Source organism: Coloeus monedula (assembly GCF_965178545.1).
Source record: "Coloeus monedula genome assembly, chromosome: 11".
Classification (NCBI taxonomy): Eukaryota; Metazoa; Chordata; class Aves; order Passeriformes; family Corvidae; genus Coloeus; species Coloeus monedula.
This window is the reverse complement of record NC_138791.1, coordinates 16,753,010-16,778,761: the sequence shown is the minus strand read 5'-3', so window position 1 is coordinate 16,778,761 and position 25,752 is coordinate 16,753,010. Positions and strand designations below refer to the sequence as shown.

The window sequence follows — 25,752 nt, the reverse complement described above, 5'->3', positions numbered from 1 at the left end:
GAAGGGACAACTCCCAGGGAGGTTGGACCTACCACAGCCAGTAGTGCCAACGAACTGAACTCCGAATTTGGAAGATGAGAATTGACACTACAGACCACACCACCAATCCCAGCAACCTTCACAACAGCTATTATCAAGGTCAATAAAAGTACAAAACTCAGTTACTAGGGAAGCTTATCCCCTGCTATTCCCAAAGCACAGAGCTGTGTCCACTCTAGCAGATGCTCACTTGCCTCAGAGTTATCCAAGCACATCCAGCTCTGCCTATAGCTCAGCAACAACGCACCAGCAGTGATGTTCACAGGACACAGGCAAAGGGTTCCCTCTCCCAAGCTAAGCCATGCACATTGTTCCACATGCTTTCACAGAAACTCTTTTTTTCCCTTGATCGTCCAAAGATTTAGGACTGTGCTGTCCCACATACAAGAAACGATGCAATCTTAACAACAGAACTAAAGACACGCACAAAAATAGAGATGCAAAACCTCACCACCATTTCTCTAAAATTGTAACTTATTATACATAAGTTACTGGACACCAAAGCAGACAGAAGACAAGTAATTCTGCAGCGTTCACACCTGATGCAGAACCTCCATGTTCCACCTGTCAGATGTGGTGGGACACAGAATGGACATCATGGCAATCAAGTTCTGTTCCTTAACCTCCCCCAAAACAAGGTGGGGTTTTTGTTTGGTGGAGGGTTTTCTTGTTTGTTTTGGTTGGTTGGTTTGGGTTTTTTTTTATACTTTCCCTCATTTTTTCCCCTTTACTTCAGCAGACCCAAAGCCTTTTTGCTAGTTTTGACACTTTCTTTTCCCCAGCCATATTTTTACTGTGTGTGGGCACTTGAATTCTCTTTGATTACAAAAGAATTAAGCACTCAACTACCTTAAAAACCGTGTTTCTTTTCAGTATGTTGTTCCTATTGTATTTCTTTTATGTTCCACTTCAATGGCTACTAACATACCAAGCCCAGGTCTTTGTTTTTTTTAAATGAAGCAGATCTCCTGACAGCACTGGCAACAGAAGCATTGCTTGAACAGAGGAACCAACAGTCGCTCTTAACAGTGTATGGTAATGAACGAGACAATCCCCATTAACCCTGGCTAATAACCACAGTTTCACACCCTACAAAAGTCCTGCTGCTTAGCAAAAGAGGAACAGGCAACCTTCAATTAACTCTTTCTTTCTTGTTTAAATATAGTTTCCTGAGTTTACTGGTGACCAAATCCTTTGCTTAACTCGTGAGAGTTTCATTTTAGTGGGAAAACTCCAAGAATTCTGCTTTCATTCAAATAAAATCTGAAATTGACTTCGGGTTCTCTTATGGGCTTAATGTCGCTAGGGAAGAGTCTACATCTTTTGCCAAGACATTAAATCTTCCTCCCCACCAGGTAAATTCTCACTGGCTAACAGCTGGAAAAGAGCTGGATCACTGACACACACAACAATCCGACAACTGAAAATAAGCAGATTGATCTGTTATTCCCATTCTTGCCAGCAAGTGTTGCTGTTTACCAAGTGAAAGCAAGAATGGGGAAAAAAACCACAAGCAAGAAAAAAGTATTGCTAAATTTTCTTATTGTGTTTGTACCCAAATCTTTCCATGCAGAATTCTGATTCATCAATTGAAACTCAGTGTGGCTTCAGAAGAACGTGCTTTCAATAGCTTCTGAAAGCAGAAAGCTTGCAGACTATTTTCTGAAAAAAAAAAAAAAAAAAAAAAAAAAAGAACATGCATATGATCTTCAGCAGTGTTGATAAGCACATAGCAAATGCCCAGGGAGAAAATTTGTGTGGGGAGATAACTGTAGAAACTATTCTTAGTAACAGAGTTCTGCATCTGTTAAACTAACTCTGTTGGCACTGCGCTGAAAATTTATATTCACGAACACGTGTTCCAAATGTTGTGAAAAAGATACTATTTTAAATCCTGGTTTATGTAACCTGAAACATCTCTGAGAGCTCATGGAGGTATTTTCATTGCGTACCAAGGAGGAGCAGAGCCTGGTGGTCCCTAGCACAGGGGGGATTCAAACAAGAGCCACTGGTGTGAGGGCAGCAGAAGCCCTCACGTTAAAATCACCGCAAAAGACAGAGCAAAGCCCCACCACCCACAGAAAGAGGTTATACAATCACAGGCCTAAACGTGGATGAAAACTAAAGGCTTTAAAACTGGGGTTTTGCTGTTTGAACCACTGTCACAGCATGGGGAACTCATCTTTAGCAAAACATTTAAGCAAATCCTCGGTGTTCAGTACACCATGACATTACAGTCTCTGATCATGCACCAACATAGGATTCCCAGGCAAGCAATAAAGCCCTTAAGAGGCCTGCAGATGAAAAGAATATAGTGCAAGCCTCGTGCGTGAATAAGATGGCAAATTCATCCGAAGACAATGATTAGATCCCCAGTTTTAACAGACAATTTTATTGATCAAATTTCAATACTTGTTTTAGCCATCTTATTTCACGCCGCAAACTACTTTTGGTAGGAGAAAAGTTCATTACAGACTTTTTATTCCCTTCTAGCATCAGCCATTTTTTCAAGTCCTCCCATAGCATTTTATTTTTGGACACTCTGGGAAGCTGTAGAAGGTTCCTCTCTCCCCAATACAACAGTGCCTCCAAAGGTAGAACAAGCAGAAACCGTGGCAAACTACACATTTTCAGTAACTCCTTAGTGGTTGTGCCTCTAAGTACCAAACAGAGCTGGACCCCTGGATGTAGCTGTAAATAACTGCTGTCAAATGGAATAAGACCATTCACCTCTAAACCTCATCAAATGGCTGAGAATGGTCTCTGTGTTTGACAGCACCTGAAGACCACTGTGACACCTTCCTGCAATTTTAAGTGAACATGAGAGACTCAAAATCTGAAAGATTTTGGAGAAAGAAAGACAGAGGAAAAAAAAATAAAGCCTGAAAGTTGCAGGGACTCCAGCAAAACTGATTTTTATTCAGTTAAACAGCCAAAAGCAGTATTAGATTGTACCACCCACACCAGACTTGCTCATAACCCCTTCCTCCTGGCTCTCAGGGGCCATATTCTGGTACCCATTTTGAAAAGCAGCCTCCTTCTTTAACCACCTTCTATTAAAATGCTTTTTCATAAAACTGATGGTACAGACAGGCCCTACAGTAGTTGCAGAGAAGGTATTTTTTCCTGCTAAGCCATCCTCATGGCAACAGCCAGAAATACCCTTCAGTAACCCCTACATGTCAACAAGCTCCATTCCAGCCCAGGCTGTTTGGTATAGCAGTTCTTTCACAAGTCTCTGGTGGGACTGTAAATTCTGGCAGTGTCAAATGCATTTCCTTTTATTACAAAACCATTTTGAAGCCATCAGAAAGATTTCTCATTTGTAAACTAGCACTTCTATATTTAGGATGTTACTTGGATTACAGATTTATTTTTTCTTCCTGACACTGCAGAAATGGAGGAAAATAAAAGGCAGGAACACTAGCAGAGGCGAGCAGGCAACTTTTCAAATATTGGAAAAGGGTTTAAGTTCTTGGAGAAGGGGACTGTTCCTCTGGATTAGAAGGAAGGCCTGATTCCCAACTTCCAGATGAAACACTGTCCCTGATTTCACCCCCCTGTAAAATGGAAACTCTTCCTCTGGCCAGGCTCACCTGCAGTGTGACTTGTGGTCTGCTGCTGAAAGCAAAGGGTCAAGGTGTTACAGGGATGTGGGGTGAAAAACCAAAGATTCATTGAGTGCCCAGTAAGGAGAAGACCATACACTTCCATAACTCCCTACTTCTTCTCTGTTGAAAGCACAAATACAACCTGAGCCCTCAGCCAAACCAAGGGAAGCAGATCTCCCTCACAAGGCATCTGCTCCCCAGAGACAGCAGCCTTTTAGAAGTACTGGGCTAAGTTGTTTTAACATGTACACTGAACTACATCATGATATGGACTTTGTGAGTCAAATAAAATATGACAAATAGCTGATGAAAGCACAGATTTCAGTTTTTCATCTAAACTAAGACACTGGGAGAAGAAACAAGTCACCTGTACCTGCAAAAATGAATACAGAACACAGCTTGGCATGAGAGACTGCTAAATAAATTCTAGATCAAACTAACAAACATGACTGACAGCATAATGACCAATATCCCACGTAAAGCAAAACTCTTTCTTATGGACTTGGGAGATTTTGGTGTCTTGGACTGGATTCTCCCAACTCAGATGAGTTTGTTTTCATCAGTTCTGGAATAGCTGGCTCAATTACCTTCTCAGAGTTAAGTATATCCAAGATTTTGATTCCTTGACTAAAACCTGCTCTGTAGCTAAAACTAACACCAAGGCCTACCCAAATGGCTTGGTACAAATAAACTGGGGGAGGGCTGCATACATTACTTCCCAGATCTCTGGATAGACTTTTTTTGGGGGAGGAGGGCACTGTTCCAATAGTTTCTTAAAATTACGGCAGCAGAACAGAGTGTGAAGCTGGGTGGCAAGGAGCTGCCAACACATCAAGCACTTGCAATGATTCATTAGTCCACACTTTGACGAGTTGTTCCTGGGTTTGAAACAACGAGAGAAAGAAGGAACGAGACATCCAACCTGCCAGAGCTCGGCTGAGTGGTTCTCACCAGAACCCAGGTGCTGGAGAATGCATGGGAGAGGCAGAGTCACATCCTGTCCTGTTCAGCACCCTGTCTCCAGTGGGAAAGGACACAAGCCCAGCTACTCTCTGGGGTCTATTCCCCTCCAGCATCCACAGTCATTAACTGAGGGATAGAGCAACCCCAGTCCACCTGCCCTCAGTGTCTGGTTTGTCCATTAAACTGCCCAGTCTTTTTGAGACTTCCAGTACAATCTACCTCCACAGCCTCCTGAGCAACCAAATCCACGTGTTAACTACCTGCTTAAGCTTATTACTTTCCCTACAAACCCACATTATTTAATTTCATGTGTTTACTTTTATTTTAATCCAGGTAGCTACCTTGTGAAATGATGGAAAAGTGGTTTGCATCTTGAAGTCATATACATTAACTGGTAGAAAAAAGAATAAACCAAGAGAACAGCCACTGGCAAGGGACCACTTTGATGGTTTAGCATTTGTGCTCAATTATCATCTAACATCTCTGCCTGTGCATTTTCTTTGAATGAAAACATTACCATAATTTCCGATTTATTGAACCCTAATCTGTCTGTTTTTTCCTATTAAAGCTTTTTCCAGGTTTCCATCCTCCCTTTCCCCACAGAAAGGGTCTTTGAAAAGTTTTTATCAAATGTAATGTGTAATTTAGCCTGCTTCAGCTATTTCCAGATGGCCTGCAGTGTGTTGAAGTTACACACTCATGATTTTCCAATGGAGAAGAAATAAATGGAAGTAAGACAGGATTTCCAAAGCAAGAACCTCGCAAGTACCTCAGGAATTACAATACTTCATTTCTTCTAATAAAATCACACTGAATTGGATTCAGTTCACAGAGATACCAAACACTCCCAATGACTTCACCGTTGTCTCCAACCCAAACAGCTTTTTCATGGAAAGAGGGCCACGGCACATGCAGGTATTCAGACTGTTGGCACATCTTACTGGAATCTCTTGCCTGAAAATCCAGCCATTAACATATGGAAGAATTGGAGCAAGCGCTTCTATTTTTATCATACACCATCTTTTCTGAGTTAGAATGTTCTCTGCATTAAAGGTATTCAGCAAAAGACAAAAAAAAGACAAAAAATTGTGAATTGAGATCAAGAATTACAGCACAGAGCTTAGCGTGGCCATCAGTATGATGGCACTGTTTTCTTTGTAGAATCCTCATTCAAGTTTTGTGCTGCACAGTACAAATACTCCCGCAAAAGGAGCTCCTGAATAGCATTATCAGGCAGCTCTTATAGGAGGACAGCCTGGAAGATCAGGAGACAAATGTGTCTCCACATTCCTGTCTTATACCACAAGCATCAGTAAAGCAAATATTCTACTTTCGTTACAACAGGTTTTGTCACTTCACCACAGGCATTACTTCCTTGCCATGTCACATCTTACCTGAGACCCTACACCTGTCCAAGGCCCTGCTGCCATGAATCTCTGGGCCATACTGAGCCACCACAATCACCGAAGGGGACAGGGCTGGGATCCAGCGCCACAGTTTCCTGATGCTCGAGAAGGAAAGCTGGATGATGGTCACCAACAATGCCACATTTCCCCCAACAACTTTCCAGCACTGCTCAATGCTTTACCCCACTTGCAAAGGAAGATCCTCAGAGGAACCTCCAGGCGTACCTGCCCCGACCAAGTCCATCAAGAGCTCGCTCCTGGGCAGGACAAGGAGCAGGGTTCTGCCAACAGCAAGGCAGTGGGTGTGCTAGGACTCCATCCCATCATGCTGACAGCTCTGCCTCATTGTTTCCCCCTGCAGCCATCTGCTTCTCGTGTCTTATTCTCAGATGGCTGAGCTGCTGTGAAGCAGCCCACCACCTCCCCTCATGCTCACACAGCACCTACCAGCAGCACGGGACGCTATGTCCCGAGCAGGGACCTGAAGTGTTACAGTAGAATAAGTCATAACACATAGAAAAAAAGCTTTTTACAGAAGATGGTGTTGTTGGAGCTTCCCAGATATACTGCTGACAAAATAATGTCACGTTTTATCACCATTTCCCTGATGTGTGTCAACAACAGGGGAGCCCTCTTCCACCAGTACAGCTGAAAGCACCCTGTATCAAAGTTGTAGGTCTATATTCAAAGCTGCTGAGGAGAAACAAGGTTTATATTCTGATTAATTGTTCAGGACGAAAATATGAGCTCTGACATAATGTAATAGCTATTTTGGCACAACTTTTGAGGAGCATGAGTAAGCAGCCTCTCCTAATTGATGTGCAGATCCTGGAGTGGGTAGTAACTGCATAATAGCTTCATGTTGTCTTCTGAAAGTTAACACAGATGTGAACCCTGTCAAACTAGTCCACAGTTACCAGCAGCAGCTACTCACTGGAAGAACTTAACCCCATTTCATCCTTTATGCACGTTTTCTGTCTTCCATGGAAAATGGATTAACACAGGATGACTTGGCCATCACAGCCTCAGTCAACACAAACAGTTCCAGGCCTCAGTGGTGGCAGGAGGACTCCAGCAGTCCCTCAAAATCCCTTGGCTAAAGACGTTACCATCCAGCAGCGGAGCAGACAGAGCAGCCACGTGTGCTGTTAGACAACAGCCAATGTGTTCTAAGACAGTTTAGCTCAGTCTGTAGTCAGAGGGGTTAGTGTTAACCTGCATTACGTGGCATTTGCTGTGAATCAGGACTTTGCACACAGATAACTCTTGCTGTAGAGCTGACAGCAGTAAATTATTACACAGAATTAACTAAACTATGCTTGAGCTGTAAGATGATTAGCTCAGTGAGCCTGTATTTTTGGGTCATGGTTCCTATGGAGTAAGCATAAAGCTGAAGAAGAGAGCCCTGGCAGGTTAACAGACCACAGGCATATGCTGCTTCTTCATGTCAAAAATATCAAGAATCAGTCAGTCACAAAGTCCTCAAACTGCACTCATTGGTAAAGGTGTCACTGGCTGTAAGCATGGTACTTGTCACACTTTCTGCTGGAATGCTGGTTTTAAGACAGTGAAGTTCAACTGCACACAAAGAAACAACCACAGGCCAGCAACCGTGCAACTCACACATGACTTCTACCATGTTTTTATAAGGTCAGCAGCATGATTTTAAGTTCCATCCAACCCAGCATAACTGCAAGCTGCCACAGCAGGAGGAGTCTGGCCCACAGTCTGGTTCTCAATCCTCCCCTGAGTTGGGTCTTGTAACTGTGTGGCTGTAGCACAAGTCGGTTCTGTCAGCAGATGGAAAACTTTTTATTTGGAGCATGTGTGGTCCTTTCCCAATGAATCAGCAAGATAAACCAACTCTACTTACAGCCGTTTAAGAGCCCAGATCCTTCTCAGCACTGGGCACAGCCATACCTTGCAGACATCAGGTGTAGCACAAAACCACACCCACATAGTGCAGAGTCCTTCTGACACTCGTGAGGTGAACTTTTACCCCATGTTACTGCCTTGGAAATCAAGCAGCTAAGTAAGTGATAAGAAGCTATTTTTTACCTTAAATCACTCAAATGATAGCAAAGAAGAAGCCTCTGATTTCACATACCTAAGTTAGAGAGGAGGTGACTGGAAAAACGCTGAGCCTTCTGCATCTTCGCCTTCAACATTTTCTGAAGTAGACAATGACAAATAATTGGTAAAAGTGCACTTTAACGTGAGAACACACATTACAGGGCAAAAGAATAAGACAGCATTGCTCTGCAAATGTTCATGTTCTAAACTGGAGTTGTTACACAGCATCTGGTTCACAGACCAAAAAGAGATGTGTAATCAGCATTTTGTGCATGCAGTGTCCAGTATAAAAAGGGAAGGCTGTCCCTTATCCCTGCAGTCACCCAAAACTCCTGGGCAGCAGAAACTGGTGCAGTTTTCCAGGCTGTTTGAGAACCTGTACCTTATATCTAAAGGCAAGTCAGCCTGTATGAACTGGTGTGATGCCAGCAGCCCAGTCCTGAAAAGCACAGGACTTACCAGCTGGCACATACCCCACACATACACGCAATAAACTGACACTTTCGGAGGAAAATTAAACCCATCTGTATTCAGTGCCGGGAGTAGTTAAACAGTCCCCTTGCCAGAGGAGCTGGGGACTTGACTTTATAACACTAATGGCTATGGTAGGATGTAAAATACAGGCACAGCAGCATGAAGAGCTCTACTAACTAAATCACAAAGACCAGGCCAATTTTTGTGAAGCAACTCTGCTGCCTGCAGGTGTAATTCTCCTTCATGTACCACCTTCTGTGCCTCTCTCCAACAATAAACTCTGCAGAATATGCTGGAGTTGGAACAGAAAACTTCCATTAGAACAGAAAAGGGCATCTTCATCTTTATACACCCCTCCCAGCCCCTGCACATGCCTCGCACCTTTTGGTAGCTGTACAGTCACAGCCATCCCACGTCCAGACTTCAGAAAAAGCTGTACAATAAACCTCAGTGCAACAAAAACTCAGTGTGCAACATGACAAATACCAGCTCCATTACTAACTCCCAATTTAATTCAGAACATCCCTTAACCTTGCAAGTGCAGAGGCAAGACTGTGCCTTTAACACACTTCTCATTAAGAACGCAGCTTCTAGCACAGCTCTCTGTAAACTGCATATAATCAAATTTCTGCACTACCCTGTTTCGGTTTCTCATTACTGCATATCTTTCATGTTTTAATTCACATGACATTAGATTTGCTGCACTAAATGAGCACCTTCTGAACTCCAGAATAAAATGGAGGTTAATTACTAAACCAGATTTTTAAGCGAGAGTAAAACTCTATTAATGCCTAAAGCAATGCTAAACTTGACAACTTAATTGAAGTTAAGCATTGCACAGTTAAACTGCCCCAACAGCTTTATTCAAGCTGCAGCCCACACATTAAGACCTCCCAGGATCCCACGTTTTACCCAGATGACAGAGGACAGGACTCCTCCTGCTCCAGAATCTTGCATTTGCAGTGAGCCACTCAACAGGCATTTTGTGATGGCCTTGTAAGCAGATATCCAGACCTCTCCCCCACCTGCTTCTCACCTGCCTCGTCCACACCACTGAGCCTTGGGATAAACGTGGGGAGACTAACAAAAGCAATGGGTAAAAAGAGCTCCCACTTCATGAATTACAGGTAGAGGCAAAAACTGCTATCAAGATCTGCCAACATTCATCACTCACATGGTGTTAATTCTGTCACCAAAGCACCAAACAGCTAACTATGCCATAGGCACCTGGAGAGAGCAGCCATTGCTGTTCACTGTTAACCATCCACAGCCACTCTAATTTACACAAGAAAAGCCCCAAAGGGCTGCCTAAATGCTAATATCATCCTCATCTAAAATCATGAAGTAAGAAGGACCACTAAGTCCACTGGGTCTCAGGTTCCTTTGGAGCTTCTAGAAGGCATTAAGAAATCTAATCTCTTCCCCAAAAAATGCTGCTTTGGGAAATCACCCTTAACTTTCTGCTTATTTCTCAACAGTTATTGGAAATGCAAAAGGAACAAAGTCTGGAACAGTAAACATGGCTTATTTTCTATACTTGGTGTTTTGTTGTTGCCAGTCAACTCCAATTATCTAAACATGTCAGAGCTTGAGAATACAGAGAAATTAAGGCAGCCTCAGAAAACAAACTGGAGACTGTACATGGTCACCTCGATGGCTGACACCAAGTAACTCAAGTAAGACTGCTATGGCAGGGCATAGCACTGTACTCTTGCGTGTTATTGACAGTGCCCTTAAAGATTTTTATTTAATTGCTACACTTCATTTTACCCTGGAAGACAGCTCTGAAAGAAACTTTTCCAGTAACTCCAACAAAATTATCATTATGCTACAGAACGCAGTCTTTAAAATCTCCAGTTTGCTGGCCCTTGAAGCTGCCAAAAACAATCTGCACAAAACTGAAGTGCACTCCTAGACAGTCAAGACAAGATCAGCCCCAACTGAAGATTAGATGCTCAATTCCATGTCATATTTGTTTAATATAGCTTGGCCAAAGTGCACTGTGTGCTGTCCTGATGAACAGAAACAGCTACAGGTTACAGAAAGCCACTTTGTGCACACCGAGGAACCGATTCTAGAATTATCCCAGAGCAAGAAATGGCCAAAGTTCATGTTTACTATTTTAGAAGTAATTTCAACTTCAGTGTGTGAATTCATAGCAGACAAGTTAGAGCTGGTGCATCAAAGAACAGGAATATTTTAGTCAACAGCCTGGTGGAATTATTAGACATGTTAAACAGCCCAGATAACATCGCAAGTGATGAGCATCTGTCAAATGCTCTGCACAAACAACACCAAGGCACAGTTCTGCAGCACTGGACACAACCTCTGCTCTGAAGCTGAAGTGCTTATTAAATGCAAGGGTTATGCTGTAGGGTGCTTTGCATCCATCCACAATGGGCAATGGCAGAGTGAAAACCTAATGGGTCACACAGGACTGAATCAAAATGAGGAAGAAAACTTGGTGGCCCTTGAGTCACAACTGAAAAGGATGCAGAAGTTTTGCCCACCAGGTCTTTAGCTTGACCTGTAACAGTCCATTGTTTTTAGGGCAAAACCCAATAGTGCAGTCCCTTGTTTTACTTCAAAAAGCAAAGCTGAGGGAGTGCACTATTGTGTGACACAGAAGTCAGGAAACAGTTTATGTATAACTCAAAAAATAACCCAAAACACAAAAAAAAGCCCCACACTTTTTTCCACTGTGAGGATCATCAATACTGGAAGAGGTCATCCAGAGAAGCTGTGAAGCCTCTGTCTTTGGAGATACTCAAAACCCAGCATGACATGGCTCTGAGCAATGGAGCTGGACAAGATGATCTGCAGAGGTGTCACCTCAGTGACACTGTGAGTCTGTACAGCCATTGGGAAAAGCTTCAGACTGTTGGAAATAACCGTATTCCAAACTTTCAGATCCTGTCCATGTGACACCCAGCTTCAGACTTGACAACACTGAGGTTGGCTTTGAGAACAACCCAGTTTTGGATCCAGAAAGCTGTGGTCATATCCAGCTCCTTTTCCAGGGAAGCCACACAAGCACTCACTGTCACAGTAGTCAAATACACATGTGGGGGGCTGAAGGAACTGTTCTGTCTGATATAAGCATGTGCAGCTCTAAATACTCATCTCAAAAACTATCATCAGGACATCAGAAACTAAATGGGCAGTTAAATCTTTTGGGGGAAAAAAAGAAAAAAATAAAAACCAGTTGATAGTGCTCATCCTCTACTAAACAGACTATACCATAATTCAGTTAATTCTGCATCTCATGTTGAAAAGATTATGAATTTATCTTTTTCTAGTGGGATTTTTTACTTTTCTAAGTAGTATTTCAATGAAAGTGGAACATATTAAAATCACAGTGTCAGGCTCAAAAGTACATCAGATTTAGGATTTTGCCATATGCTGAACACTGTTCTCCCAATCCAACAACACAGATTTCAGCTCAAACCATGAGCTGAAACTGAAGCACAAATAGCCCTGAGCAGCACAGCTCACACACTTAAGGCTTGGTGGATCACTCCTGTGTTTGCTACAGGCCTGGGTCTGCAACAAGACGAAATCTACGAGTACAAAACCAATTGAATTATTTAGGATTCTGAAATAAAGACTACGCAGAAGTGTTGCGCTGAACAAAGGCCTGATTGAGGCAGATCTTTAAACATATGCTTAACTTCAGCTGGCATTTAAGCCTGATTTCTTTCAAAGAAGCCTCATCCTGAACACTGGATGCTTTCTTAGCTTGCAGCTCCAACTACGCCAAGGATTTAAAGTACATTTAGGGGGGAGCACAGTCTATGCAGGCATTTGCTCAGAAATAATGCTTTTGGGAGACACTATACATCATTTTAATATTTCAATTACTTCTACAACCTCAAACAAGACCAAATTGTTTCTAAAATTCCAGCACATAGACACCTCCCTGAATTTTAACTCAAATTCTCATCTTCTTCTAACAAGATGCCAGGAAACAGAAAAGAGCCTGTTCCCAAAAACTTTGATAAAATTCAGTTAAATTATCCAGATGGTTTTCATTCCACAGAAAATACTAAACCAGCAGTCTGCAGAGCACAGCATTTTCTAAATACACAAAATAAGGAGAAAACAATGCACAAATGGAAAGTGCAAATGCTGAGCCCATTATATTTTTGTTCCAGCAGAAATGCAGCACAATCAATACAATCTTGCAGTTCTAGAGGACCCATCTTTCTGCTGCCAGGGGTGCTCTGCAGCTGTAAGCACCACCAAATAAAACTGCATGCAGCTCAACCACCTAATTTTTCCTGCGCTACATGCAGAAAGGAGGAACTGCATTCCCACCCACTTAACCTCCAAAACCCAGCATTCCTTACAGCACGAGAAGCCAAAGAGCACCTGCTGAACAACCTGTGTACTTTGAATGACTCTGCAAGCAGCCAAATTTAGCAAATTTGCTATTTTCTCCAAAGCACAGCCTGATTCTGTGGCTCTTAAATACAGGGAAAACTGTCTTAGATTAAATAGTGATTACAGATTTAGAATTTCAAGAGCTGTGAAAGTCCTTGCCACAGAAAATAAACCCACTGAGAAGAGATGAGGACAGATACTGCAATTTTCTGTGCTGTGCTATTTAATAAATCTCAATGCAAAGGAATTAAATTACAGATGGGGAAACAAGCATCTATATAATTATATGACAACACCTGGAATCATTCAAATCCACCACCCGCAGAATCAGAAAACTGATCAGCAAGAGATGAGCCATGAAAAAAAATCTCTCTGCAGTTACAGATGGATATTCATCCCTTTTACCTGGCATCTCACTAAAATGTTTCATAGCAACAGAGCAGGAGTTGTGATCCCACAACAGGGGACAGGACTGGTTATCACACAAAGCAGCACCATCCTGCACAGTACATCCCAAAAATGAGAGGAGAAAACAGGCCATTGAGCAAACTCAGTACTTCAACTGAGTTTCTTAAACAGTAAGAAATCCCTGAAGGATTTCTTCTTTAGATCATTAGTATGTTTTCTCATGCAGTGCTGCTGGTTGTCCTCATCACCCAGCCAGGAAGGCACAGACAAGAGCATCCCCAGCCCTGCTGAGCACTGCAGCACAGTGATGGCACAGTGATGCTCTCGCAGTCCTTGGGGAGAGCAGGACCCTTCAGCTCCCCTGAGCCCCCATCTCTGTGCCTTCCTAAAACAGCTCTTCAGGCTACCCAGGGAAAGCTCTGAGGATGGAAATGGTGGAATCACCAGCTGATACAGCCACCATCAGGTGCCCCAGGTGGAAGCTCACTGCAAGAGCCACCTTTTCTCAGTGGCCTTCTTTTCACAGACCCAGCACAACTCTCAGCACAGCAGAAAGCATTCAGGAACACAGGATCACTGGACCTGTTCCTGTGCAGGTCTATTTATAGTCTCAAGTGGTGCTGCAAGGCAAAATGCCAAATGGTCCCCAGTTTCAAAGAGCAAGTCCCTGAAGTGCCCCACCTGAGAACCAAGAACACGTGCCCCAGACTGGGACAAGAGACCACTGCAGGCACAGTGACTTGTGCCTGCAGTGGCAGGGAAACTTTGCCTTATGGACATCTTTGCACCCCAGCACAACTCTTACAAGCACCTTCATTAGAAAGGCTAAGTGAGGGATAATTATGACTCCTCCACAAAGGAGGACTGCTTTGGAAAGACAGCAGTTACTGCCTGCTCAGAGGGATCTCTCCCAGAAAGCAGGAGGCTGCCATACAGGTAGGGTGGCCAATTCCTTGGGAAATACCAAAAAAAGCTGCAAGGAAGACCCTCCCCAGCTCTGAAAATGCCCAGCAGCAACACCAGGCTGCTTCCAGCCAATGCTGGTTTTGTTTCAGGGGCAGCTCCAGCACCTCTGAGAGCCTCGTAACAGGCAGATCCATTTCACACTTTTCTAGTTACTTGACACACTTGAAAAACACAAAGTCCTTGCTGGCCCACAGCATCTTCAGGGCTAACAGCCCCTACAGCACAGCTTTGTACAGTATCAAAAGTTGCATTAGCTGGGAACCAAATTATCACTTGCAGAGCAGTTTTGCAATTAGATTGAAACTGTAAATTGTGCAACAAGCTAAATTAAAAACAAGTTTGTGATACAGACAATCTTAGTTCAACTCCTCTTACTCATCTTACTCCTTTGTAACTCGTTTCTACACAGATTCAAGCTCCTTTTGCTGGACCACTAATGACTTTGCATTCCTAAAAAATTAAGCACTCCTAAGAACTAACGTATGTTTGTCGTCACTCTTAATATCCACCTTTGCCTGAAGCTTCTTCACCAACACTCACCACTCTGAGAGGCCTTTTGGGCATCAGAGTCCATACCACCCTTCAACTTCCTTGCCTTCCTGCAACATTTCAGGACTCCTTCCCTTCATTCAACTCTCTCTGCCCCAAATATCACCACTCTTACTTTGAGCAGGTCCCCATATTTCATGCTGTGACCTCAATTACAGAGGTTTGGACAACTACCTTTCAGATGGGGCTGAAAACCATCTAATTTCTGAGCACATCTTACTTGCTTCCTGGTAGAGCTGTTCCACTTCATACAAGTAACTATTTTCTGGAGCAAAATGAGAACCATCCCATGCAAATACTCTTTCCCTTGTGTTACACCAAGTCACTCCTGCCCCTATCAGGTTGAAACAACACTATATAAAGGCAAAACCGAGTAGCTTCTGCAAAAAAAGACCCCTCACAAAGCCCATGGTTTATTGGTTTGGGCAGTCCCAAGGACAGTGGGCACTTTCAATCCTATGTCTTGAGTCATAGTCAGGACTGGAACTCAAAACTTCTATGTGCTGAGTGGATAAAGCTGGGGCAGGGGGATGTCATCCTACCTGCTCTTCCTCATTTCTCTAAGAGCACACCTGCCTTGGGCACGTCACTCTGAGGAAGGTTTAGCAACAGCTCCCCTGGACCTGACACCCAAATCTTTGAGGGACAGCATTCAGCACCACCAGCAGCCTCTTGCAGCCTTCCCTGGCCGACTTGGGCATTCCCAAACTCCACAGGCCAGTGTTCACCAGCCTGCTTTGAAGCCACCCCGAGTTCTTTAAGGAACCCAGACACCCACCTCATGGGGTTTTTTTTAATTCCACTAGGCAACAGAACACATAAAAATGAGATGATGCAAGGCTAACCCAAAGCTCCCCTAATGAACATAGCCCCAAGTGTCCAACAGGATGTGACAGGTGGAGGGGCAGGCGAGCCCAGCCGAGGATGAGGTCACGAAATGAGCAGTTTGCAGAGTACACTACTAATCTTAAATTCCAAACTCATTATGCACAAGCCTAACAAACAAAGGAGCAGCTTAGCAGATTTACAATGTACCTTCTCTGAGGGTGGAATAATTATTTACCTGATAGCAACCTTCGTGATACAACAGCAATAAATAAATAAATAAATAATCCCAGCAACTCTTGTGAACCGTGGCTTTACTAGACAGACTGACAGCTGGAACGTGCCTTTAGCTAGCTGAGCTCAGGCAGAGTTGTAAATATTTGCAACAAATAAAATAAAGCTTGCTAGACTGAGCAGAAACCCAAACATATAGTTAATGGCATCCAGGGAGACACTGCAAGAGACTCACACCCCCCTCAACTCCTTCCAGCTTCCAATGAACAGCCCCTAAGGGCTTTTTTCTCTTTGTTTTTCTCTAAGATCATTCCTTCCTGCACATATACACATGTCAATACCATTCTGATTTCATTCTCTCAGGTTGCAACAGTTATTTATCCAGGCTGAAGTTAATAAACATTACAGAAAAGGTTTGTATCCTAATTCAGCTTTACAGCTGCATATTACCATGCAGTGACACATCCAGAAAAAATATTTCCAAAGTCATACTTCATACAGGATCTCTCCTTTATTTAGATAAAAACCCAAAGAATCCTGAAAGGAAATAGTACATGTGCACAAAACATGCTCAGCTAGGCTCTCCCACTCAGATCTCTCAATGATCCTTTTCCACTTCTATGGCATTATTCCGACCTCCCAGTTTGAAGTGCCAGAACCACATGTTCCGCTTGCCCATATTCCCAATTTCTCACCATCTGACAGTTTCCAAAGTCTGCTCCCAACTTCTCACCCTGAAACAGTACCTCCGGCCCAAGTTTTTTAGCCGGCTGCTTCTCCTCCAGAATAGATCACAGTAGGTCCTGTTTTCTTTATGCATTTATGTGTCACAACAGGATGGCTGGCAGCAATATTAGTAGCAAGCATTGATTGCTCCTGTCTCCATCCTTCACCTAGGACATTCCAGTTGTTTCCACATCTTGTTACTTTTCTCCGACCTCCAGACCCCAATGCCCTTGCCCTACTTGTTTCCCCCATTCCTGCAGCAGCTTGTGTTGTCACATATTTGCAAAGAAAAGAGACAGCAACTCAGACTTTGGGTTACAGGCAAGCTTTAACAATATACTATGTTATCATCGTGCTGCTTTAAACACATTAAAACTGGCAAGCTTCCAGCACCTAAGTATCTTAGAGATTATCAACATCTTTCCAGGAACCCAAAATAACAATATTCACCCGGATTTTCTCAGAATTCACCCCAAAAAAATTATTTAATGTGACAGTACGCCAAACCAGGCACTTAATCCTTGCACAGAGACAACGACTGCCTTTGCAGGTTTGAACAGGCACAAACGTCCTTCCAACTCTCCAGAACTTCAGTGCTCTCTTCACAAGCAGCCTCACAGGGTGGTCTCAGAAGACCAGACCCCCAACACGCTCCCCCTGGCCACACCAGCCCAAACAGCAGGTTCAGGTGGGTTTATACCCATTTTGTGCCAGAAGAGCAGCACAAAGGAAGGTGCAACATACCTGTGAATCTAGATCAGTGTTTTTTGGGGAGCAGTTAAGGAGGATGAATCCAGGTCTTCCCAGAGGTGGCAGCTGCACCATCATCTCCAGTGCAACTGTTTCCCTGAGCTGTAATATCCCTATGAAATACCACCTGCAGGACTGGGCCCCAGCCACCTGACACCGCACCTGAGGTGCTCTAGAGTAAGAGAAAAACAGTCTGCAAAATAGGCACTTGCTTGTTCTTGATGCTCATTTCTGCAAGGAACACAGAATTCATAAACTCCACATCTGCAAATGTATGTCTGCCTGCACTGTAAAGGAATAATCTTCATGGGAACTGATTTAAAAAAAAACTTGTTTACAGTTAGAGGCTGCTAATTACAACATTAAAATACTAGCCCGAACCCCACATTACACTTGCATTCTGTTTTACATAGCAGTATACGTAACAATCATCACAGCAAGCTGCTCTGTTGGCTCATGCTGGAAGAAATAATTATATATCACAGCAACACAATTTTGCCCTTCAACCTGCCAGTCCAGTCCATGCAGCAGCTGTGAGCAGCAGGTCAGGGTGGGGGGAGCCTACAGAGTGTTTCTACATAATCACTTACCACTGAAGAAAAAAAAGCTAAAAACCGTCAGCCCCTGGTTTGCATGCTTGGCAGAAAGCTGCTAACACAAACATAACAGCAGCCCTTGCAGCAGGGATGTTACCAGAAAAAATGAGCTCGATCCAAAGGCATTATTGGTGTTGAAGTACTAGCTGGAAGTTGTAGTGCAAGCCTTCCTTAGTAACTGTCACCATTCTTGTGCTTGTACCAGTGACACCAACACTGTCCTGTTTCACCTGGACACTACTGTGACCTCTCTGAAACATATTCTCACATGAAGCCCACAGACAACAGTGACTAAGGCCTGTGCAAGTCCCAAGCTGAATTTCTGGGCAAAGATACTGAGACAGAGCCTTTCAAAAGGCACCCCAAAACTGTTAGTGCCCACCCACAGCAAACAGAGCCTTAGGGTGCCTAACACTGAAAACTGCACTTAACTTCTGCCTCAGATGGGCCAGAGAACAGGCTGACCTCTCCCCAAGACTTTGGTTCCAGTGAATCAGAATATTTCAATCTTGACACTCAAAGCAGCATCAGGTTTTTTACAGCTGTTGTGGATAAAGCAGTGGCATTGTTATGTTATGAATATGCAATAAAATCAGTTTTCCTGTGCTGTTTTTTTCCCCAGTATGAAGTGTAAAAACTACACATAAGCCACTAGTTGTGCTGTTACTGTTTAACTAGAGATTATTAAAAATAAATCATCACAGTTCTCGTATAATGTGATAGTGATGCAACAGTTAACTGTCTAGCAAAATCTGCCATGCCAGGCTGCTTAATCATGTTGTCTTTGTTACAGCAAAAAATTATATTAAAAGACACTGAATTTTTCCAAACAAAAACATTACAGCCTGTGTATTTCAAAAACTTTTTGATTCCAAAATAGAACGAGACAGACAATAATGGCCAAGAGCCTGACCAGCTTAATGGAAGTTGGACTCTCATTTTGTTCCCAGCACTGAAACAGCAGATTGTTCACAAAAGACAATTAAAAGCCAACAATTTCAATTTTTTTAGCAGAAAAGTAAACAGAAAATTACTCCTTCTGTTTCATTTTCAAAGTCTTAAAGTATGTTGCTTTGAAAAGCAAACGTAGAAACACGAGGGCATCGTTAAAGTGTCAGAACAGGTTTCTCTTGTAGCCTCATTTTTAAGCAGCTGTACTGATTTCTTCCCAATCAACTTTTAATCAGAGAACATGGTTAAGAAGATGAATTTGCTTGTAAAATCTCTTCTGCAAATCTCTTCTGCTCTTGCTTCCCAGTTTTCTTCTAGCTCCTGACCAGACTGTACAGCAGGAATTAGTCATGTTGCCTGCCACCATGCTGGAAAGGCTGATACATTGCCCTAAGTGCCAAATAAAAACACACACAGTGCACAAGAGGCTCTGCAATGACTTCTAAATGACAATGGGTAAGTTTACAGCAGCCCCACAAATTTTAGACCAGAAGGTTATGAAATGACCTCCACTCTACATGGGGTAATGAGCAGTAATAGGGCCAGTCCAGCTTTCTATCAGCAGGGCTGCACGGGCTTATTTCCAGCCTTTTAAGAGACAGAATATATTGATTCAAATTATCACCTGGAATCTGTAAATTAACAGTAGCCAGCTAGGGAAGTTTCCTTCTCACCAGAAAAGTACAGATTTATTCCAAGCAGAATGCACATGTACTTACACACAACTAATGCAGCCAGCAGTCTGATAAATAAAAAGCAAACACATGTGCTTGCTAAAAGATGCACAGTCGGTGCAGCCAGCTCGGCCTCAAAATATCTGTGCCCTCTCTGATCAGCTTGGCAGTCACACAAAACCCTCCCGAGGAAAGCAGGCCAGGGAAGCAAAAAGGTGATGCTCAATAGTTCGTATCAAAGCAAATGCTGAACTGAATTTCATGGGCTATTTCTGTTTCCTTGCTAAATAGCAAAGGCCTACTGCAAATAACAGAGTGAGAGTTTTGCAGGAGAGAAAAGGTCACCCAGGATCTCTCACCATGGAAAATGCTGTGCTACAGACAGGGAGCAGCACCGGCTCCCTGTGTAAAGAAATATACAGAAATACTACTTATTGTCTCCACATGTTTATACAATAGACACTCCAACTGCAGCCTTTCCTTTTAAGACTGTTTTCAAAAATAAAAAAGTACAAAAAGATGTGGTGAGGGTTTCCTTCCCAGTGCAGCAAATTTGAGGTGCAGAATAAACATGGAATTATTGAGTCACTCACAAAAATGTTACCGGAGAGATTTCAGAGACATACTTCTGGCTTAGCTCTACTCCCACTGACGTCGGTTCAGACTTTTACCACTGATTTCAGGCAGTGCTGGCCTACGTAGCACTTCCAGCTCAGCTATTATTACCTTTTAGTTTAAAATATGTAATGTTCCTCTGTAACAGACGGAAAAATATTTCAGGAACTTTTTAAATCTGTTCCTCCAAGATACATTTTTATTTTTTTTTAAAATCACACTGAGACACGGTTCCTGGATGCAAGAACATGTGACCATGTTCTAAATAAAGGATATTTTCCACTTCTTGCACAACTGGAACAGATATAAGCAGTAGCTTGAACAAACTGCATTGCAGAACCCAACCAGAATATAAAACACTTGAATAAGATCCATAAATAGCAGTAATATGAAAAGACTACCTCCAATAAGGCACAAACTCAATGTTAAGCCTAATGTAATCAAGTTCAAATTCAATCACACTGCAAAGTTCATTTACAAAATTTAATTTGATCATCTGCAGGCTAAGGCACTAGGGCACTTTAGAAGAGTCCTCTTTGGCTCCAGAGTAAGCACACATTTCAAATATGTGTGTCTATTTGGCAAAATTAATATTTCCTCAACAATCATTGTGTATTAAAAGGGAAGCTTTAACTAAATCAAGACTTCCATGCTGACCATTAGATAAGAGGAAAAAAACCAAAAACAAATGCTTTACAGAGGATCCTAACTGGACAGAGATGGGGCACCAGCTGATATAAGTAAATTATTGAAGGTTTGCACAATGAAAAAGGTCTTTGGGCAGCAGGAATGATGAGAATTTTATAAAGACATCACTGCTTTAATAATGACAAACTCTACATCTCAATGCTATTGCTCATAACACAAAAATAAGCTTATTAAGAAACTATCATGCAAATTAAATGCATATTTTTTCCACTTATATATAAATACTTCAGTAACGGCATCATTTGGGTGCTTTTTAACCAGTCTGAAAATATAGGCAACAGAAAAGGGCACAAATGGCAGTAATTTATCTGCAGGTTTTATTAAGAGCATGGCAGTAAATTACAACAGCTGACAGTAATTTGCTGGTGCTTGTGAGGACCATCCAAATGGACACACATTGCAGAGAACAAAAAAATACAGAGAAAATCAATTTAATATAGAAAATTTTGCTGCATTTGCCACACCTGGGTTGGTTCAGATTGCCCTGTGCAGAGGCAGGCTGTACAGCCTTTACCTCCAGATACCAGTTTGACATCCAAAACATTGCCAAATGATTTAAAGAATCCACATTAGAGACATAACTCAAGCCTCCAGCACCCTGCTGACTGCATGCAGACATGTCAGGATCTGTGTTTACTTTTGGTTATAAAACTCCACCAATTTCATTGTACACTGCTTGTACCAGGAAACAAATCTTATTTGCTTGTTCATTACACAAACACATACATATTTAAGTGTATGTACTTGTAGATTAAAACTATTATCCTTTGTGAATATGGCAGGAGAGGAATAAAATATGAGTATGAGGGGGAAAAAAATAGATCTCATTGTCTTACTGGTAGTCTTAAAGCCCATTTTCCTCCCACAGTGAAAAGTGACTCTGAAAAAACCAAAGCAACTGAAACATCATCTCAGTTTTCAAAGACATTCAACCATGGCAAATTCCAGAGACCCCATGAATGTAGATATTACTTTGCCCAAGGATCTAACTTCTCATGAGTCGGGAGGGTTTGGGAAGTATGGGTTTGACTAATCTATCTCAGCCCCATGTATCCTCTCCACCCCCTGTGATTAAAGCTTTTGCTGGGCTTACATTTTAACTTGGCTTCTAGCAGTCAATTGTGGCTTGGCCAAAGTTAGTACAGTATTTACTGCAAAAAGCTTTTATTATTGGACCCCTTGGAGCTTTGGATTGCAGACTTGGATTATGAAATAAGGATGGAGTAACTGCGAGGGCACACTGGAGAGGAGAAACCTTTAACTGGATGTTACATATTAGAAAACAAGCAATCTGGGAGGAAGCAAATAGAGTTTTGCTGAGAGAAGGACAGCAGTATCAGCAGGGCTTAGTTAAACTGGTCAACAAAACTGCTTCTTCTTGGTTCAGAGCACTGACATTCTTACCTATTTCTGAGCAGGATGGAATTTTCTCTGTACTCACAATTTCAGCTGCTATGAGTAAGCCCAAGATGCTTCTCAACTCTTATGGTTAAAAGATCACAGAAAGCCCTGAATGTTGCTAGGAAATCAGCAGTTCTCACCAGGGAAAAGAGCAGATTGCTGTTTAGACTCAGCTCCTCACATCAGCTCTGGTTTGCCTGCTCCCCAGGCACCCTTCCAGAGCCAGGCTGCGGAGAGGGTAAGAAAGCAATTCCCATGGCCACAGTCCCACAACTACACCACATTGACCTGCTGCTATTCCACTCACTGCTATGCAATTACTCCTGATTTACATCCACAAGAGAAAGCAGCAGGGTGATGCTGATACCCTCGATTATCATCAGTCAGACGGGTTCCAGGCCTAAGCAAAGCTGAAGGACTACAGAAGTCCTCTGAGATATGATCACGAAACAAACAGGTTTGTGAGCAACTTCTACCTCCTGTTATCATCAAGTTTATCAGCCTGGCTCCAGGGACAGGTTTATATGGACCTGGCAGGGCCCCTGACTCCTTTGCATCTTCATCTCCCACAATACCAGGATGACAACTGAGTACCTCTCCCTCGAGGTACGAGCTGTACGTGAGCTGGGCAGGCTCCACACTGAGGTTAACGTGTCAGTTCACTATCTGCCAGAAAAACCGTGGATTGTTATTCCACCCTCAGGGCTCCCTGTTCTCATACACATGGGTACATGTGGAGCAACACGAGGCAGACAGGGACAAGCTGGTCACTCCTCCAAAAAGCTCCCCTGGAAACATCAGGACACATATTGGTCTGAAGCACCACCAGGATGTCAGGGTGACAGACCCCTTTAAACTCAAAGGGTGGGCAGTGCTGTCTCTGCAGGAATATCAGGTAAGGAGGTACTGGGCAAATTCACTCCAGGGAAGTTTGAAATGGCAACATTTAGAAGACAGTAAAATACTCCAGCGCTTCATTAGAGTTTATTCACTTCTCCCTGAGAGAAGTGAACAATGGAAGGCTGCACTTCGGTTCCAAAACATCAAGTCAAAGGAATTAAAAGCAGTTGCAACATCTGTGCAAGGTCAAATGCAGACCTGCTATCCATGCTCACACCAGGAACGCACAGACAAACTGCTGACTACAAAGAGGACAGCCACAAAGGGACAACTCCTGCACACCAGTTAGGACATGCAGCTGGTACAAACAGGGCAACTGGACCACAGCGAAGTGGTCATGACTGCTGCATTCCACTGTCAACACAAGCACTAAACCCGAAGCCCTGTGTGTCTCTCAGCTGCCTCCATCACAGCTGGAACCCATCAGTGCCAGTGAACCCCATCTGCTCTGCACATTAGCCTGGCTCTCAGATAATTACCTGGGTAATGGCAACTTCCCTGCATAACCTTGGGGAGCAAAGGAGTTCTGGCAACTTCAATTTGGTTGCATGGCCTGTCAGGCTGCACAGCACCACCACTACCTGCACCACTACACAGCACCACCATTTACCTGTACCAAGGGTTCAGTGTAAGCAGGGCTGCCGTGAAGACAGGCCACAGGAGGTGGCCCCACATCTGTCAGCCCTTTTGACAGCAACAGAATTTTAACACCTTTTACTACAAACCTTCAGTGTTTCTGAAGCATTCAGAGGATGATCAAAAAGTCATTTATTTACTTTGAAGTTTGTCTGACAGGCCGTACAATCTAAACTCATTCTAGCACTTTTTTTTTTAAGTATTTACATTCTTATTCATTTTTCCACGGCACACAGATGTACAAAGAGCAGTGTTCAAAACTAAAATATTAATATAGAGACAGGCTAACAACAGACTCGATTACAAACACGATACACTCGCAGCAACGACCTTATATTCAGCAGAGTGCTGCTTAGGAGAGTGTTGAGGTGAAATGGAAGGTTCCTTGAATGAAAAAACGGAGGGAGAAACGTGCCATCGCTGCCAAGGTGGATGCCCAAGGTGTGGGAGAGCACTGCCTTTCTTTTTCCAGCAGTAGGACGGACAACGGGTCGCTCACAGCCCACAAGGGAGGGAAACACACACAGACCGCCTTATTTCCCTTTACACAGCATATCTACGCGACGCAGCCGCTCCAGATAAGCAAACAGGGTCTATCTAAGGGAAAAAACACTCTAGGAAGAAAGTGACCTACCTAGCAAAAGTTTCCAGTCCCCAAGCAACTGCAAGTAGCAAAAAAAGAAAAAAAAAAAAAAAAAAAACCAAAACCAAAAAAAACACACAAACGAAAAAACCCCAACCAAAAGCCAAGCAACCAAAAACAACCTTAGATGCTACAACTCCTTGCAACCCCTCCGCGCTGACCCCGCCGGGGGTTCTCGGCCGCGGCCAGCGGCGCTCACCGGGGCAGGTGCGGCCCCGGCCTCGTCCCCCCTCCCGCCGGGGCTGCCCCGGGTGACAGCCGGGCCCGCACGACCAACAATGCCCTTTACATAACGCGGGCCCGGCCCGCCCTCCGCCAACAACGCCGCTATTATGGCAGGGAGCGCTCGGCGGCCGCCCCGCTGCGCAGCAGCGGCCGCGGGGATGCTCCGCGCCCGCGCACGGCGGGGACCCGCGCCCCGCGCCCCACCTGCTCTTGAGGGGCTGGCTCTTCAGCTCGTAGTACGTCTTGGGCTCCTCGTGGAACTCCTCGCCCACCTCGAAGTCCGGCACGATCCCCGACTCCGCCTGCATCGTCGCCGCGGCCGCTGCGAGAGGGAGAGACGGGAGGTTACGGCTGCGGCGCCGAGCGAGCCCCGGCGCGCCGCCCGCTCCGCTCCGCTCCGCTCGGGTGGCTCGGCTCACACACAGCGCCGCCCGCCCCGCCTGGGACTTGTAGTCCGCCCCGGGGCCGGCCCGGCCGCCTCCGCCCGCCGCGCACTACAAGTCCCGCCGCGCCGCGCCGGGAGGGCAGGGCCGGGCCGGGCCGGCGCTGTCAGCCGGAGCGCGGGGCCGCCCGCGCCGCCCCGTCCCGTCCATCCCGCCCCGGGCCCGGCCCGGCCGTGCGCGCCACCTGCCGCCCCCTCCCTGCCGCCACCCCGCCCCCGCTGTGACGTCACGCGGCTCTGACGCCACAGGTGCCGCGCGTGACGTCACGCTGCCCGCAGCACCCCGGCGGCGGCGGCCGGGGCCTCGCCCTCCGCAAGGCGCTGCAGGTGTCCCTAAAATCACACAGTCATGGGATGGTTTGGGCTGGAAGGGGCCTTAAAGCCCGTCTGATTTCACCCCCTGCCATGGGCAGGGACACCTTCCACCATCCCAGGTTGCTCCAAGCCCCGTCCTACCTGGCCTTGGACACTTCCAGGGATGGAGCAGCCACAGCTTCTCTGTGCCAGTGTCTCGCCACCCTCACAGCAGAGTTTCTTCTTCATATACAATCTAA

The 25,752-nt window shown here is 44.3% G+C and overlaps 1 protein-coding gene across 6 annotated transcripts in view; it reads right to left on the bottom strand.

The window, feature by feature from the left end:
• Positions 1–25,319, bottom strand: part of MITF (melanocyte inducing transcription factor) — a 101,990-nt gene extending 76,671 nt beyond the window's left edge. For 2 of the 6 annotated variants that reach the window (XM_082288736.1, XM_082288739.1), the window contains exon 1: positions 24,961–25,316. In XM_082288736.1, the coding sequence (XP_082144862.1) occupies positions 24,961–25,064 (104 nt within the window). In that variant the 5' untranslated portion in view covers positions 25,065–25,316. Of the gene's footprint in view, positions 1–8,126; positions 8,191–24,653; positions 24,784–24,960 lie in introns of those variants that run through there. The other 4 variants (XM_082288733.1, XM_082288735.1, XM_082288740.1 and 1 more) reach the window with 4 other exon arrangements.
• Positions 25,320–25,752: the final 433 nt, after the last annotated feature.